Source organism: Macaca fascicularis, chromosome 14 (assembly GCF_037993035.2).
Source record: "Macaca fascicularis isolate 582-1 chromosome 14, T2T-MFA8v1.1".
Classification (NCBI taxonomy): domain Eukaryota; kingdom Metazoa; phylum Chordata; class Mammalia; order Primates; family Cercopithecidae; genus Macaca; species Macaca fascicularis.
This window is the reverse complement of record NC_088388.1, coordinates 93,121,349-93,138,607: the sequence shown is the minus strand read 5'-3', so window position 1 is coordinate 93,138,607 and position 17,259 is coordinate 93,121,349. Positions and strand designations below refer to the sequence as shown.

The 17,259-nt window shown below is 39.0% G+C and overlaps 1 protein-coding gene across 1 annotated transcript in view; it reads right to left on the bottom strand.

The window, feature by feature from the left end:
* Positions 1-4,216: 4,216 nt before the first annotated feature.
* HEPHL1 (hephaestin like 1) overlaps positions 4,217-17,259 on the bottom strand; it is an 80,186-nt gene continuing 67,143 nt past the window's right edge. Inside the window, exons 15-20 of the mRNA XM_005579371.4 lie at positions 15,702-15,808; positions 13,641-13,863; positions 12,263-12,402; positions 7,022-7,184; positions 6,484-6,552; positions 4,217-6,397 (exon numbers count right to left, since the gene is read on the bottom strand). Of these exons, the coding sequence (XP_005579428.3) occupies positions 6,195-6,397; positions 6,484-6,552; positions 7,022-7,184; positions 12,263-12,402; positions 13,641-13,863; positions 15,702-15,808 (905 nt within the window). The 3' untranslated portion in view covers positions 4,217-6,194. The remainder of the gene's footprint in view (positions 6,398-6,483; positions 6,553-7,021; positions 7,185-12,262; positions 12,403-13,640; positions 13,864-15,701; positions 15,809-17,259) is intronic.

Genomic DNA, 17,259 nt, shown 5'->3' with positions numbered 1-17,259 from the left:
GTTTTGCAAAGGAGAAGTAACAAGGGCCCAAACTGGTGCTGTGGTCTGGAGGATAGAAATGAGTAGCACAGAAGGGTGTGGTAGCTAAGGGAGCCATTTTTCCTACTGTAAAAATCAAATCAGACAATCTGACATGTGCCACCATTCTTTGGGGGTAATGAGAAGGTAAGACCCTGAGTTCAACTCCTGGGTTTGTCACTTACTTGATATGTGACTATGGCTGTGTCCCTGGAAATCTGTAAGCCTCAATTTCCCTATTCTCCAAATAGGGATAATGCTTCCTACCTCTTGAGTTGTTCTAAGGATTAAATGTGATAATATATGTAACAGTACCTGCCACATTGGTGGCATTTAGCATTTGATAGCTGTTATTACCAACCACAGGACTTTAACATGTCCAATGAGAGTGTAGATAACATTGTTTTTTTAAAACATAGACTTATCACTTGAGGCCAGAAGTTCAAGACAAGCGTGGGCAACATAGAAAGACTCCATCTCTACAAAAAGTTTTATTTAAAAAATAGCCAGGTGTGGTGGTGTGTGCCTGTAGTCCTAGCTAATCTGGAGGATAAGGCAGGAAGATTGCTTGAGCCTAGGAGTTTGAGGCCACAGTGAGCTATGATTGTACCACTGTACTCCAGCTTGAGTGACAGAGCCAGACTCTCTCTCTGCACACGCGTGCGTATGTGCGCGCACATACACACACACACTCCCCCCAGAGAGTTCCCATATACACCATTCCTGCATCCATTCTACACATGACTGGCAGATTAATCATCTTAAAGCACAAGACCTCTATTGTTGTTGTCTTACATTAGCATGGTATATTTCTTACAAGAAATGAGATATCGATACATTAATTAAAGTCCATAGTTTATTCAGATTTCCTTAGTTCCCCCTAATATCCTTTGTTCCAGGAGCCCATCTAGAATACCATAGTATGGTTCTTTCATCAGCATGTCTTCTTAGCTCCTCCTGGCTGTTTCTCATGCTTTGTTTTTGATGAAATCACTTTTTTATAATTAGAACATACACTTAGGGATTAAATCACGCATCCTTCTCCCATGTCCACCCTGCCTCTCCCCTTGTCCCAGTATCATTTGTTAGAAGGAAGCCAAGGTGGAGGCCAGGTGCGGTAACTCACGCCTATAATTCCAAAACTTTGAGAGGCTGAGGCCAGTGGATGACTTGAGGCCTCAAGTTCGAGACCAGCCTGGCCAACACGACCAGCCTGGCTGACCATGTCTCTACTAAAAATACAAAAGCTAGCCGGGTGTTAGCCAGGCGTGGTGGCACATGCCTGTAATCCCAGCTACTCAGGAGGCTGAGGCAAGAGAATCACTTGAAACCAGGAGGTGGAGATGGCAGTGAGCCAAGATTGCACCATTATACTCCAGCCTGGGCACAGAGCAAGACTCTGTCTTAACCAAACAAACAAAAAAGAAGCCAAGGTAGGTTGTGAACCTCATAGCCAGTCTCTTAGAACTCTGTTTTACTTGTTGGAGACCCTTGACATTTGAATATGAGAGCTTTTGCAACCAAAACAGTCTAAGTCAAAATAGTGAAGTTCAGTAGACTGCCTAATCTCTTTATATATTCATTCATTCGTTCAATAAATATTTGCTAATAAACTATTGTGTATTTGTACTATGATCTCTGCTGGGGATGCAACAGTGAGCTAAACAGGTCAGGGGTCCTTGCTTCCACAGAGCTACATTCCAGCCAAAGAGACAGACAAAACTTAAGCCAACAGACATAAAATGATTATGTCCTGTAATAAGTGCTGCAAAGGAAAACAGTGAAGATAGTAAATAACAGGGGGAAGGACCCACTTTAGAGAGGGAAGTTAGGGGAACCCACATGTGAACTAGAAAAGCTAGGAGAGTATGATATTGAATACTGAGTGTCAACTTGATTGGATTGAGGGATACAAAGTATTAATCTTGGGTGTGTCTGTGTGGGTGTTGCCGAAAGAGATTAACATTTGAGTCAGTGGACCAAGGAAGGCAGACCCACCCCTAATCCATTGGCCACAGTTTAATCAGCTGCCAGCAAATATAAAGCAGGCAGAAAAATGTGAAAGGGAGAGATGGGCCTAGCCTCTCAGCCTACATCTTTCTCCCGTGCTGGATACTCCCTGCCCTCGAAAGTCAGATTCTAAGTTCTTCAGATTTGGGACTTGGACTGGCTCTCCTTTTTCCTCAGCTTGCAGACAGTCTATTGTGGGACCCTGTGATCATGTAAGTTAATACTTAATGAACTTATATATATACATACACACACACATATGAGTTTATATATCATTATATATATTTTATATGTTTTATATATATTTGTATAATATATATTATATATCATTATATATATAATGATATATATCCAGCTTGGGTGACAGAGCCAGACTCTATTTCTACAGGCACACACACACACACACACACACACACACCCCCAGAGAGTTCCCATGTACCCCATTCCTGCATCCATTCTACACATGACTGGCAGATTAAGCATCTAAAAGCACAAGACGCGTATTATTATCCTCTTACACATATATATATTCTGTCCCTCTAGTAGAACCCTGACTAATACAGAGAGGGAATGAGGAAGCTAGAGAGAGAGAGCATTCCAGGCATAGAAAGCAGCATGTGCAAAGGCCCTGAGGCAAGAAAGAACTAGCAGGGTATAGGAGCAGATGAAAGCTTGAGCAGAGTTGAAGAAGTTGGAGGAGTGGGCATGGGCCAAGTCAAGCTGGGACTTAAAGACAAGGTAAAGAGTTTGGATGTTATTAAAAGTGCAATGGGAAGACAGTAAAGGGTAGCGACCAGAGAAGGGATGAAATTTGGAAAAACACGAGGCAATGTGTGGACAGTGGTTGAAAGGAGCAGTAGTGACGATGGAGAGGCTGACCCTACTCAAGCAAGATTTGTGTGAATCTGCAGCCCAAGGTCAGGGTTAGAGAAACACATTTTTAATTTATTCACAGAAAAATGGTTTTCCAATCATAAGGATGGATAAAATAAACTATGGAGTAGCTGGTGACACATTACCACAAACTTGGTGGCACACATTTCTTCTCTTACAGTTCTGGACCTCTGAAGTCCAAAATCAGTTTTAAGATATCTGCAAGGCCAACCTCCCTCTGGAGGCTCTACAGGAAAATCCATTCCCTTACCTTTCCCAGCTTCTGGAGCTGCATTCCTTGCATTCCCTGGCCCATGACCCCTTCCTCCATCTCTAAGCAGCAAAGCATCTTGCCTCAGTTGTCACATTGCCTTCTTCTTCTGTAGTCAAATCTCCCACTGCCTCTCTTTATAAGGACACTTGTAATTACATATAGGGTCAATATGGATAATCCAGTATAAATTTCCTATCTTCAAGGTCCTTAAAGCAATCATACCTGCAAAGTCCCTTTTACCACATAAGGTGACATTCACAGATTCAGGGATTAGGACATGACATCTTCGGGGCATTATTCAGCCTACCACAGAGGGAAAAAAGAGAAAAGAGAACCCAGTGTCAAGTTCTGAGGCAATGCTAACATTTAGGTCAGACAGAGGAGAAGGAACTAGCAAAAGAGATTGAGAAGGAATAGTCATTGAGGAAGAAGGAAGCCTGGCAGAGAGTCATGTTGCAGAGCCAAGGGACTAGAGACTCTGAGTGTTCAGAAGGAAGGAGCTGTTTCTTGTTGCTGAGAGGTTGAGTAAGATAAACATGGAGAAGAAGCCACTGGAAATGGCATCATGGTTGGTGATCTCTACCACAGCAGATTGGGGCGTGGGGGCTGGGCACGCTGGATTGAAAGTCATCAGAATGTGCTGAGGAATTCATGGGGTGAGGTGATACAGGGACCAAGTGTGAATACCTCCATGTTCTGCTATCAAAGAAAGAGAGAAACTGGGTCGGAGGGGGTTATAGAGTTAAAGAAGACAGCTCATTGTTTTCTGTTTTTAGTGGCAGACATTGCTGATGTCCATAGAAAGATGCAGGAGGAAAAATGGACACCCAAGGTAATGAAGTCCTTGAGAAAGCAAGAAGCAGTGAGGCCCAAAGTCAAATGAAGAGACTGCCCTGCTAGGAGCAGGGACACTTGTATTTTAACAGGAGGGAAAGGTGTGTGTAAGTGAAGGCGTGAAGGCCAAGTTGATTTTCTCAAGAGTGAGGCTGAGAACAAGGAGTGTAGTTATGTTTGAGGAAACAATGTTTGAGAAGTCATATTATTTGTGGAGATACATTATTTTGTTTCTTTTCCTCTAACAATTATCATTGGCATAGTCATAGCTCCTAAATATCTAAAAATTAATTCCCCTTTAGCCACCTCCCCTAGTTCAGTGATAGAAAATTTTAAGTGAAAATAACCATGCAAATAGCCACATTATAGGAAACTTTATTAAAACGAGAAATGATGCAATCAAACTACTTTGTGGTTTTGTTTTCATTAAAAAAATAAACTGAAAAGAAAAAAAACACAACAACTTGTCTTACTAAGGTGGGTAATAAATAAGGCATTTACCATAATTATTATGAAATTGCAGCCTACACATGTATGAAAACTGTAGAACATGTACTATGAAATCACATTGTCCACGGTTAGCAGACTGAAATTCAAAAGCTTTTGTGTATGGTGTTTAATATGACATTCAAGCAAACTATGAACAGAACTATTAGCATTTGTATCCTTTTATGTTAAGACTATAGCTTCTATCCAATTACCCATTTCCCCTCATCAAGATGAAGATGAGACAGTATGAAAGGCCCCTCCACCAGAATATTTCTTAGCTCCTTGTCATTCACTTTGACATTCAAATGACCCACTGCTAAGGCAGGCATACCAGTATCACTCATCTAGCATTGGCATTGGCATCTCAGGGCATCTCACCCAGAGCTAAAAGCAATTTCTCAGTCTTGTAATAAACAATGTTGCTTTTATCAATCTTACACCTAATGTCTAAGTATAGGACCATGTAGATTGCTCATAATGGGTTGAGTTTTGTTGTTCAATAATTTTTTTTGCATTCAAACCTTGGAAATTATTTATTAATTTTCAAAGCTGGTTTAATGGTTTAAGAGAATCTGCCACCAAGATTATCTTTTTCTCACCTTTTCTTTTCCTTTTTTTCTCCTTCCATAAAGGGGTATATCTTTAAAAAGCACAGAATGTAGGATCTTCAGAGGTCCCTTCTCCTATCCAGTCACCTACATTGATAAATTCCTCCGGGTGTTTCTCATACAATGAGAATGTTATTATTTCATAGAAGATGGAGACTTGTAAAGATTTCCTCTAACTGATTGAAAAAATCAAACTCCAAATTCAAGCCCGGACTTGCCTCCTGCAAAGCTTCCCTCCCTTATAGAGAACTTGCTCTAAACTCTCAGGGAGTCCCTGCTTCATAAAGGGAGAGCCTAACATGTTGTTTTACAACTTTCAGCCCTCCCACAGTCTGAAGTAGAAATACAATTTCTCTACTTGGTTTTTGAAAGTACAAACATTGCCATAAAAACATGTCGTAAAAACATGTAGATATTCAAGTATTTCTACAGGTTTGAATAAAAACAGCAGCAATTTAAAAAAAAAAAAGCTTATAACTTTGCTTTTTATAATAAGCAGTGCACAGGCTATTTATATCAAAGAGGAAAAGGCCAGGAGAGCTGGTTAAAGCCTCCAAAAAATTTATTTGGTCTAATTCTCAGCAGACACTGACTTAGACATTTCCAAGAACTCCTAAGAAAGATATTTTCCATAGAACAACAAAGGGATGCATGTTATGCAACAATGTTGAAAAAGTTAAATGTCTGAGGCACTCTAACTTTTTCTAGAAGCTGTTCATCTAGAAACTGGTGGTTAGCTAAGAAAGCACTGTTTAATCTAGGAATTATAAAAGATGGAATATAAAGATATCTTTCTGAGGGTCTCCCATTCAGTGAATCCATCCAGAGAACAGACTAAGAGTTGACATTCTCAGCCATGCCCATTCTCCTTTTTCTGTGTTTTATATCTGAGGATTATTCACAGCCCGTTTAAAAATAAATAAATAAAAGCAAATTGCTTTGGATGATGTTTCAGAGGATCAGAAGGCTGATCCAGGATACAGTGTCAACCTTCCTTGGTGAGTGATGCCTTGGTCCAGTTTCCCTGTTGGCTGCCATCTGGCCAGCTGTGGGACATCACCCTTTCCTGTTGAGGGAGACCAGATGGTTCATAGAGCATCCGTGGGGAGAGCACAGGACTGGACTTGCTGGTAATCTGTCTGCTTAATTGCAGAGCAGAGTCTAAGGGAGAGAATCACCGTGGCGATTAGAAGGAGGAGTCCAATGATGAAAAGGATGACCAAGGCTGCCTTAGCTCCCGTTGGACCCAGATTCTTGCCAAAGAAATAGAGCTGCTCCTTGCCAGGTCGTTCTGTGAAAAAGATAAAGTTGTCAGGCCCCTGCCATTCTTGAGGAGTGAAATGTTGACTCATTTACATGGGGAGAGGGTATCATTACCGTTAGATGGCACCGTGGCTGGGTGGGATGCCCCTCCAGGAGATGTGGTGGAGTAAGGAATCCTGTTGTCTGCACACAGAGAACAAGTTGATTGTTTTATTAACAACAGAAGGGGGTTCTTTTCATGACATGAGTCATTTCATTTCACCGGCGAGGACTTATTCCGTCAGCATCTGCCAATCATTTATGGATTCTTACTGTGCTACTTCATTCCCATGTACATGCTTTCCTGCCCCGTCTGTCTTTCCCACTTCTGCTCACCCACTGAGTCTATCTGGAGCATCATGGCCTCTGTGAAACTTTGGCTCATAATCTCCAACTGTTACCCATTCCCTCCTACTGCTGCCAGTAAGCCCTGTACTCTGCATTCTGCTACGGCACATAGCATACTTGATTATAGTTACATATTTACATATATGTCTCTCTTACTTGACTGAGCTTGTTGAGGGCTATATCTGGGTTTTTATCATGCCTCCTGTTTTCAGGGTCTACAGGAAGCTTGGTGCCATCATCTGGCATCATTGACAGATAACAGTACCTATGTTACGAAGGACCGTGTAGGTTGTCTCCATGCCAGCATGGATGTGGTCAGACACATGACAGTGTAGCAGCCATGTCCCTGGGTGATCTGCAAACAGTTCAATGGTTTGGAATGTCCCAGGAAAGAGATCATACACATCTTCTCGGTAAGATTTATCTATCTGCAAAAATGTTTTAAAAAACAACAGCTAGTAGCCTTCTTTGCTCAGAACAGCAAGAAGAGAAAGAAGAGCAAAATCAAATAAAACCCACAGTAAGCAAAAGGAAGGACTAAGAAAGAGCAGGAATCAAGAATAGAAGTACAATAAAGTCAAAGAAATCTAAAACTGATTCTTTGAACAGATCGATAAAATCAATAAACTCTGTAGTAGCCAGCTTCCATGATGGCCCACAATGATCCCCACCTCCTGGTGTTCATAACCTTTGTAGTTCCTACCTACATTGTATAAGGGTTGGTATGTGCAATCAATAGCATGTGGAAGAAGTGCTGGCATTCCAATTCCAAGATTAGGTTATCATTACTTCTGTCTTACATATTCTCTCGCCCTCTTCTCTTGGATAACTCACTGGAGGAAGCCAGTTTTCATGTCTTATCCACATGATCAGGAGTTGAAGCCTCTAGTCAACAACCATATCAGTAAGTTTGGAAGTAGATCCTCCAGCTCCAGTCAAACCTTTGAAAACTGCAGCTCCAGTCAACATCTTGATTGCCTCCTCATGAAAGATTCTGAATCAACCAACTAGCTAAACTGCTCCCAGATTCCTGATGCAAGAATTACTCTAAGTTTAGAGTAATTTGTTATGCAGCAATAGATAACTAATACAAATCTCTGGACAGACTAACCAAGGGAAAAGGGGAAAAGACACATTAGAAATACCAAGAATGGCGGCCGGGCGTGGTGGCTCAAACCTGTAATCCCAGCACTTTGGGAGGCCGAGATGGGCGGATCACGAGGTCAGGAGATCGAGACCATCCTGGCTAACACGGTGAGACCCCGTCTCTACTAAAAATACAAAAAACTAGCCGGGTGAGGTGGCGGCGCCTGTAGTCCCAGCTACTCAGGAGGCTGAGGCAGGAGAATGGCGTGAACCCGGGAGGCAGAGCTTTCAGTGAGCTGAGATCCGGCCACTGCACTCCAGCCTGGGCTACAGAGCGAGACTTCGTCTCAAAAAAAAAAAAAAAGAAAAAAGAAATACCAAGAATGAAAGTGAGGACATCATTAATATCTTACACACATTAAAAAGGAAATACTGGACAAACACCTCTTATCCATAAATTCTACAACTTAGAGGGTATAAACAAATTCCTTAAAAGACACAAACTCCTGAAGATTACTCAAGAATAAATTGATAACCTGAATAGCACTATATTTATTAAAGAAACAATTGCTTCAAAATATTCCAACAAATTAAACTCCAGATGGCTTTATTGGCAAATTCTACCAAACATTTAAAGGATAAATAATACCAATTGTAAAAAAACTGTTCTAGAAAATAGAAGAGGAAAGAACATTTCCAACTCATTTTATGAGGCCAGCATTACTGTGATACCAAAACTAAACAAATGCTTTGCAAGGGAAAAAAGCTACAATCAATACTCCTCATGAACATAGATACCATCATTCATAACAAAATACTAGCAAATCAATTCCACAAAAAAGAATAATACATCATGACCAAGGTTTATCCTGGGAATGAAAAAGTGTTTTAAAACTCCAAAATCAATAAATCTAATTCAGCAATGGATTAAAGAAAAAGCATCTGATCATCTCAATAGATGCAGAAAAACCATTTGATAGAATTTAACTTTTGTTGATGATCAAAACTCTGAGCAAATTTAGAAGGAAACTTCCTCAACCTGATAATGGGATCCACAAAAAAGCTGCAGCTAACTTTGTATTCAAAGGTGAATGACTAAATGCTCCCCTTGTAAGATTAAGAACAAAGTGAGGATGTCCACTTTCATCACTCATATTCAAAATTGCACTACAGGCCCTAGCCAGTGCAATAAGACAAAAGAAATGAGAGACATACAGATTGAAAATAAATGAAGCCATGTCTATTCACAGACAACATGATTGTCAGCTTGGAAAATCCCCCTAAAATCTACCAGAAAACTATTGGAACTAAAGTGAGTTTAGCAAAGATGCAGGATACAAGGTCAATATGCAAAAATCAATTATATTTCTAAATATTGGCAATAAACAACTATAAATTGAAATAAAAACACTATCATTTACACTATTACCAAAGCCTTTTATATACTTAGTTATAAATAAATATAAGAAAATATATGCAAGATCTCTATACTTAAAACTACAAAATGCTGATGAAACAAATTAAAGAAGAGGTAAATGATAGATATACCATGTTCATGGATTGGAAGCCTCAATCTTGTTATGTCAGTTCTGTCCAACCCATTGTATAGATTTAGTGCAATACCAATCAAAATCCCAACAGGATTTTAAAAATCAAAATCAACAAGTTATTTCTAAAATTTATCTGGGAAGGCAAACATCTAGAATAGCTAAAACAATCACCATCTGATTTTGAGACTTACTGTAACACTAAAGTAGTCAAAACATTGTGACATTCAAGAAAGGGCAGACTATAAACCAGTGTAATGGAAGAGACAGCCCAGACATAGACCCACATATGTGTGTTCAATATGATTTTGACAAAAGTGAAGAGTCAATTCTGTGGGAAAAAAAGAAAATCTTTTCAATGAGTGGTGATGGAACATTTGGACATACATATGAAAAAAAATGAACCCTATTTCATATCTTGAACCACATAAGAAAATTAAAATGTATCAGAGCCCTAAATATAAAATCTAAAACTATAACACTTCTAAAAGAAAACAAAAGACCTTTTTTGTGACCTTCATTCAGTAAGGCCAAAATTTTTTATACATGACACCAAAAGTATGATCTATAAAGAAAAAAAAGAAAAATTGTACTTCATTGTACTTCATCAAAAATTAAGAACTTCTATTTGAAAACTGTGAAGAGAACGAAAAGATAAACCACAAACTGGAAGCAAATATTTGTGAGTCACATCGCTGAAAAAGGATTTGTATCCAGAATATGTAAAGCCCTCAAACTCTACAATAAGGAAACAAATAACCCAATTTTTTTAAATGGCCTTGCAATTTGGACACTTCACCAAAGATTTACAGATGACAGATGGTAAGCAAACACATGAAAAAAATGCTCAATATCATTAGCCACTGGGAAAATGCAAATGAAAAGCAATGAGATACCACTATATCCCCTCCCCAACGAGGGAATGCCTAAGGGAAAAAAAGGAAACAAAAACTAAAAATACCAACTGCATATGTGGATATGCAACATATGGAGCTCTCATATATTTCTTTGGAAATGCAAAATGATACTGTCTCTTTGGAAAACAGTTTGGCAGTTTCTTATTGAAATCAAACATACACATCACATGGCTTAGCAATCCTACTTCTAGGTATTTTCTCAAGGAAAATGAAAACATATGTTCACACAGAAACATGTGCACAAATGTTTGTAATGACTTGATTTGTAATAAACAACCTTGGAAATAACTCAAATGTTCCGCAACAGGAGAATGGATGAACAGACTGCATTATATCCATACAATGGAATACTACTCAACAATCACAAGAAATAAACCACTGATACACATAACAAGATGGATGCAATTTGAATGCCTATGCTAAATCAAACAAGCCAGATTCAAGATGCTGCAAACTATGATTTCCACATAACCTTTCAAAAAAGGCAAATCTATAGAGACGGTGGTTGCCAGGTGTTAAGTATGGGGAAGTAGTCGACACTAGAGGTTACAATGGGGAAATCTGCCAGAGAAATAAAAGTATTCTGTATTTTGCTTGCTGTTGGCTGCACTACTGTATGTGCTTATCAAAAGAGAACTACACACTAAATTGGGTGAATTGTATTCAATGTAAATTATATCTCATTTTTAAAGTATATATGTAAACTTTTATCATTTTATATATGTTATTGAATTTTATAAATTTTTAATATAATTTTTTAAATGTAACTTTAAAAAAGCCAAATTCTGAAATGCAGCATAGCCATTTAATATGTGAAACTCTAATGATAGCAGGCTAATACTTGGTGTCCTAAACAATGTTGAAATATACAGAGGAGAAAGGATATTAAATGTTTTATTAAAGTTACCATTATTCCTATCTAACTAGGAAAGACCAATTCCAGTTTTCTCCACACATTGGATGTGATTGTTCTTGTCTATTCCACCTCCTTGTAGACAGCACTGAGAACTTCAGATGACAGACTATTTTGGACCTTATCCATGGAGATTCTGATTCAGCAGGTCTGGGGCAAGGCCTGGCAATAGGGTCTTTACATGGTTCCCCAGATGGTTCTGCTATACAGGAAGTGCCACCCAAATGGTATAGCTTGATGCTAGAGGGTAGAAGGTCACACATCGTCCAGCCCAGCTCACTAGGGCAAAAGTCAAGATAAAGTTTGAGAGCTCAGGCCAGAGCTCAAAACAGCTCCTTTACTAGATAGAGCTATTCTGTTAGCTAATCACACAGAAAAAGAAAAGGGTAGGGAGAAGGAAAGGGAAAGAAAAAAAGAAGGGTGAGGAAAAGAGACAAATGCTGTCAGTGTCAGTACTTTCATATACAATATTAACAGTATATTCCAGGGTGGTCAGAGTTATCCCCAGATCACTAATGAAAAAACTCTCACCTGAGGCTTGGAGAGATTTTTATAAGCACAATAATATACATACACATATTAAGAAATATCCAGGCCAGGCGGGGTGGCTCACACCTGTAATCCCAGCACTTTGGGAGGCCAAGGCGGGCAGATCACGAGGTCAGGAGATCGAGACCATCCTGGGCTAACACAGTGAAACCCCGTCTCTACTAAAAAAATACCAAAAAAATTAGATGGCATGGTGGCAGGCACCTGTAGGCCCAGCTACTCGGGAGGCTGAGGCAGGAGAATGGCGTGAACCCAGGAGGCGGTGCAGTGAGCGGAGATCGCGCCACTGCATTCCAGCCTGGGCGACAGAGCGAGACTCCATCTCAAAAAAAAAAGGAAATATACACCAGGGAAAGGGTATAATCACATTATTCTGTTCCATTTTCGCCTCCTCTCACAAGCATTATTGCCAAGTAACTCTTATTTTCCACTGGAAATACATTGAATTTGTTAGTTCAAAAAAGTCTTTCCCAAAGCACTTTCCTTATACTTACTTTGAAGAGAAAGCTCTCAGCATGATAATGGATGGTATGTATGTCCACTTCACTTCCTAACCCTAACAAATACCAGTTTGTCATTGTATCTTCGTTCATTATGAGGCCATGGAGATTCCCAAAAATCTTTCCATTAATAGCTTTAAAAGGGTGATAAGAAAATAACCTTTGGTTAATTAAAATATAAGCTGATTTTTTAAATGTTTCCAGAAGATCTTTAGGTCACTGATATTTTCATCTGTCTAGTAAACATGTAACAATCTCACTCACCCCTAGCAGTGTCCCACCATTCTAGACCCAAAATTCAGATTACTGAGAAATCCTTCTACAAAGAGAGCGAGAACAAAGAAATAGCAGTTTTAAAGCCATATCTTGGTGGCAGTGTTTTGTTTTTTCAGCATAATCTCTTTATGAAGGAAATTACAGGCTCATTGGAGAGGTAGCCAGATTTATACCACTCTACAGAGAATAAACTGAGGCATAAACAAGTTTATATAAATCAAAATTGAGTGACTTAGAAGCTATTTTCTTAATACTTCACTTGTTGAGAATCGTTTAAGCCTGGTTGAACCTCCGAAAATAAAAGAGAACTCCACACAGGCTCAGCTCGTGACCAAACAATGACCAAAGCAAACTGAGTTTACATGATGGTTACTTCCACTCCTCCGCTGTCTACTGACTTTTGATTCTGTGCATTGTGGCACAACCAAATGACCTGCATTCATTAAAAATGGAGACCATACTAAAAAATCTTCAGGAGAAGAAAGCAAAACTGGTAGGGGAAAAAGTAGCTGAATGGGAATCAGGCTACTATATTCTAATCTATATTAATACTACCTTTGTGACCTTGGGCAAGGCCTATCTTTTTGTGCACTTTGGTCAAAAATAGCTGTTGGTGAGAAACTGGATGTGTCAATTCAAACACATTATTCCCACCAACAAACTACCTTACATAATACAGAATTAAGTAAAACAGATACATTAAAACAGAAATTTGATGATAGTGTTTCGTATCCCAGAGACAAACCTGGCCCTTAAATTTAATCAAATGGAAGTTATGGTATATTCTTATAAAAATATGACAATAAGCCATTATTTGTTTTTAAAGGATTACTTCACAGTCTTAGAGCTTAGAGATTCCAGCATTCAAAAATACATGTCCCTACAAGTTGGTTCAAAGCCTCAATGACTTCATTGCCAGCCAATCAGTGGCTAGGCTGGTTCAGTCTGAACGAAAGCATTAGAGGACTTTCTTCAGTCCAGGTGCCCCTGGGAAGGGGGAAAGGCTCAGAGAAGGATGCTGGGAGCCTCCTACATTTACAGAAATCCTATAAGCTTATCTCAACATAGGCTTCTTCTCTTTAAACTTTGGATATACCATGCATTCTGTTGCTTTCCTCAAAATCATCAGTGCGCTTAAAATCTCGTGGATCTTTGTTGAGATACTTCTTAATATTGTCATCCAGATACCAGGATTCATTCTCATTAAATACCAAAAACAAGAGAGCAAATTCATAATCAATGTCACTTCTTCTTCCCTTTTCATTCAATACTCCTTTTCGGCATGTAATCAGAGGACCCATCAAACCACTATACGTATCCTGGAAGAAAAATAAACCGAGTTAAAAGAGCCATTAAGTAATTTAATAATATTTCATTCCACCTGCCACCATTCTAGTATAGGGTCATAATACCTCACCCTGGACTAGAAATTGATTCCTCTCTCGGCTGTGATTCACCCCACCTCCAGACCATCCTGTTGAACACCATCACAGTAATCTTTATACTCTCGTATCTAGAAGTCTTCAGTGATTTTCCATGGCCTGCAGAATTAAATATAAATCCTTGCAGGTCCGTGAGCCCTCCATGTGCTCCCCTAATGAACTTGTCTGGCTTAGGCTACCTCTTGATTTACTACTGGACCCCTTATGATAGCCAAATGGGACTCTCAACATGTCCCAAACACTCCCTCTACTTCCCTATTTTCAGCTGTGCTCATAATGCTCTTTCTTCCTAGACTCTCCTTCCAAAACCTTCTATAGTACTTTAGTTAGTCTGCCACTCCTACAGAATTCACCAGATTCAGAGCTCTATTACAGTTACAAGTGTGGACATGTATTATTTCCCCCACAAAGTTGTAAGTTTCTTCAAGACAGGAGTATCAGCCGGGCGCGGTGGTTCAAGCCTGTAATCCCAGCACTTTGGGAGGCCGAGACGGGCGGATCACGAGGTCAGGAGATCCAGACCACCTTGGCTAACACGGTGAAACCCCGTCTCTACTAAAAAATACAAAAAACTAGCCGGGCGAGGTGGCGGACGCTTGTAGTCCCAGCTACTCGGGAGGCTGAGGCAGGAGAATGACGTGAACCCGGGAGGCGGAGCTTGCAGTGAGCTGAGATCCGACCACTGCACTCCAGCCTGGGCTACAGAGCGAGACTCTGTCTCAAAAAAAAAAAAAAAAAAGAGAGAGAGGAGTATCTGCATCTCTCATAGTATTGGGTGGGGTCATTTGCACATCACAAGTGCTCAATAAATATTTGTTGTGATGCATAAAATAATAAATAAATATGGATTTTCCCATAATTCTCATATGTAAGTTTATTTATTCAAGTGCCTTGTATATCTGTCTCTGAACTCTAGAACCGTCCAGTACAACTCAAGGACATTAACACAAGCCATCTAATACCTAAGAGGGAGGTTAAGATAATCCCTCCTTTTTTTTCTTTAATAGGCAAAGCTTACATTTTACATCAGGTAACAGCTTTAGATTGGACTTTGGTTTATGGCATGTAATTAAAGACTGTGGTTGTTTTACACATACATATCTGGCTCAAATTCAATATTGAATCTTTGCCTTTTATTTCAAAGTTAGATCATTAATCATTCAAATAGTTTTGTAGTTTCAGTTACTATGTTTAAAGTGAACTTTCTTTTCCTAAGCCCTAGTAGCCCTGGTAATGCATTTAAAATGAACAGATTTCACACATCCAAAACCATACATAAATTGTATTCTAAGTTATATTTATTTTATTGTTATGTATTTACATATCCTCTTTTGCTTCAAACCTTTTATCTTTTGAAGTTCTAAATTTGGTAACTGAAACATCGGGATTTTGTTTTTATCCCCCATACTTTAAGTCAAGGGTCAGCAAACTTTTTTTTTGTTTGTTTGGAAAAAAAAAATCACCAGATAGTAAATATTTTTGACTTTGTGGGCCATACAGTCTGTTGCAGCTACTCAGGTCAACCACTGACAATGTAAACGTAAATCCAGCATGGCTAGATTTGGTAAATGGGCCATAGTGTGAGACCCTTTGCTCTTAATCATTACACGCTTTCACATATACCAACCCAAGCCGTGATGAACTTTCATCCAGATTATTTTAGTCAACTTTCATCCAGATTATTTTAAACCTTTTGGTTGCTCTCTCCACCTTACCTTCACAAAGTTTACTGTTGAATAGTAAACCCATGGAATACAATTGGGATCGGAAGGCCCTGGACCGGATCTTTTAGGGATATTCCATCTATAAGTTTTTACTTCTCCTGTAATAAATGAAATGGAAAAAAATTATTAGAATTACCTGTGTTTCAGATGATTTATCTGAAGAAATACAAGCAGGTCTTTATATATTTCATTAAAGTTTATTGCTGGAGAGAATTACTCATTCATTACAAATGTTCTTATTAAACTCCCATCTCGATTTCTACTATTTCAAAATGAAATGGCAGATTTGTCATGTCAGGCTCCAGCCTTCCCTCTAGTTTCCCTTTTTTATTGTCAACTGGTGTGTATTCAGGAAATAAGAACATTTTATACCTTACTGTTTTTCCTCCTTAAATGTTGTATCTTCTTCCCAAGAACCGTCTTTGAGCACATCTTAGTCATCAAGGACCTCTGCCTTGACTTCTTATGGGAGTCACCAGGGATATTTGTAAGCTCTTGCTGCTCAGGTCTCACCCCAGACCAGTGAAATCGGAGAGTCTGGGGTCTAGGACTCTGGTGCTAGTGTTTTTTAAAGCTTCTCAAGTGGGCAGATGAGATTTAGTGAGAACCAGAATCAGAGAGATGTAGTTCCAAATCTCAACCCTATGACTTCCTTTTTCCTACATTTGACAAGCTACTTAACTTCACTAACCTTTAGTATCCTCATCTGTAAAGTGGGTTGGTCATCATAGTTTTCTAATTGTTGTGAGGATTAAATGAAATAATGTAATTAAATACACAGGATAATGCTTCATTTTGAAGGCAGTTAATGTGTTAATTTTTATGTTTACTACAGTAGTCCCCCTTTATCCAGGAGGAATACATTCCAAGACCTCCAGGGGTTGCTTGAAACCACAGAGTGTGCCATACCTATATATACTATGTGTTTTCCTATACATGCATACCTATAATTAATTTATAAATTAGGCACAGTAAGAGATTGACAATAATAAAATATGACAATTATAACAGTACACTATAATAAAAGCTATGTGAATGTAGTCTCTCTCTCACTCTCAAAATATCTTTTTATAGTCTCTAATTGAAGTTATCTCAAAATTTCTTAATATTTTCAGACCAAGTTTGATTCAGGTAACTGAAACCAAGGAAAGCAAAACCGTGATAAGGGGGAGCTACTATAAGAACAACTATGGAGACAGTAAAAAGATCAGTGGTTGTCAGGGGTTAAGGAAGAGGAAAAAACAAACACCAGAGAACAGAGAATGTTTAGGGCAGTGAAACTATTCTTTATAGGACTACAATGGTAGATACATGTTGTTGTGCGTTTGTCAAAACCCTTAGAGTGTATACACCAAGACTGAACCCTAATGTAAATTATAGGCTTTAGGGGATGTGTCAATGTAGGTTAATCAGTTACAACAAATGTACCACTCTGGTGGGGGATGTTGATAATGGGGTTCCTAATGGAGGTTCCTAACGGAGCCCTAGAAATTCCTAAACATTTGGTCATTGGATGAATGATGATCTCATACCAGAGTGACTAGATGAT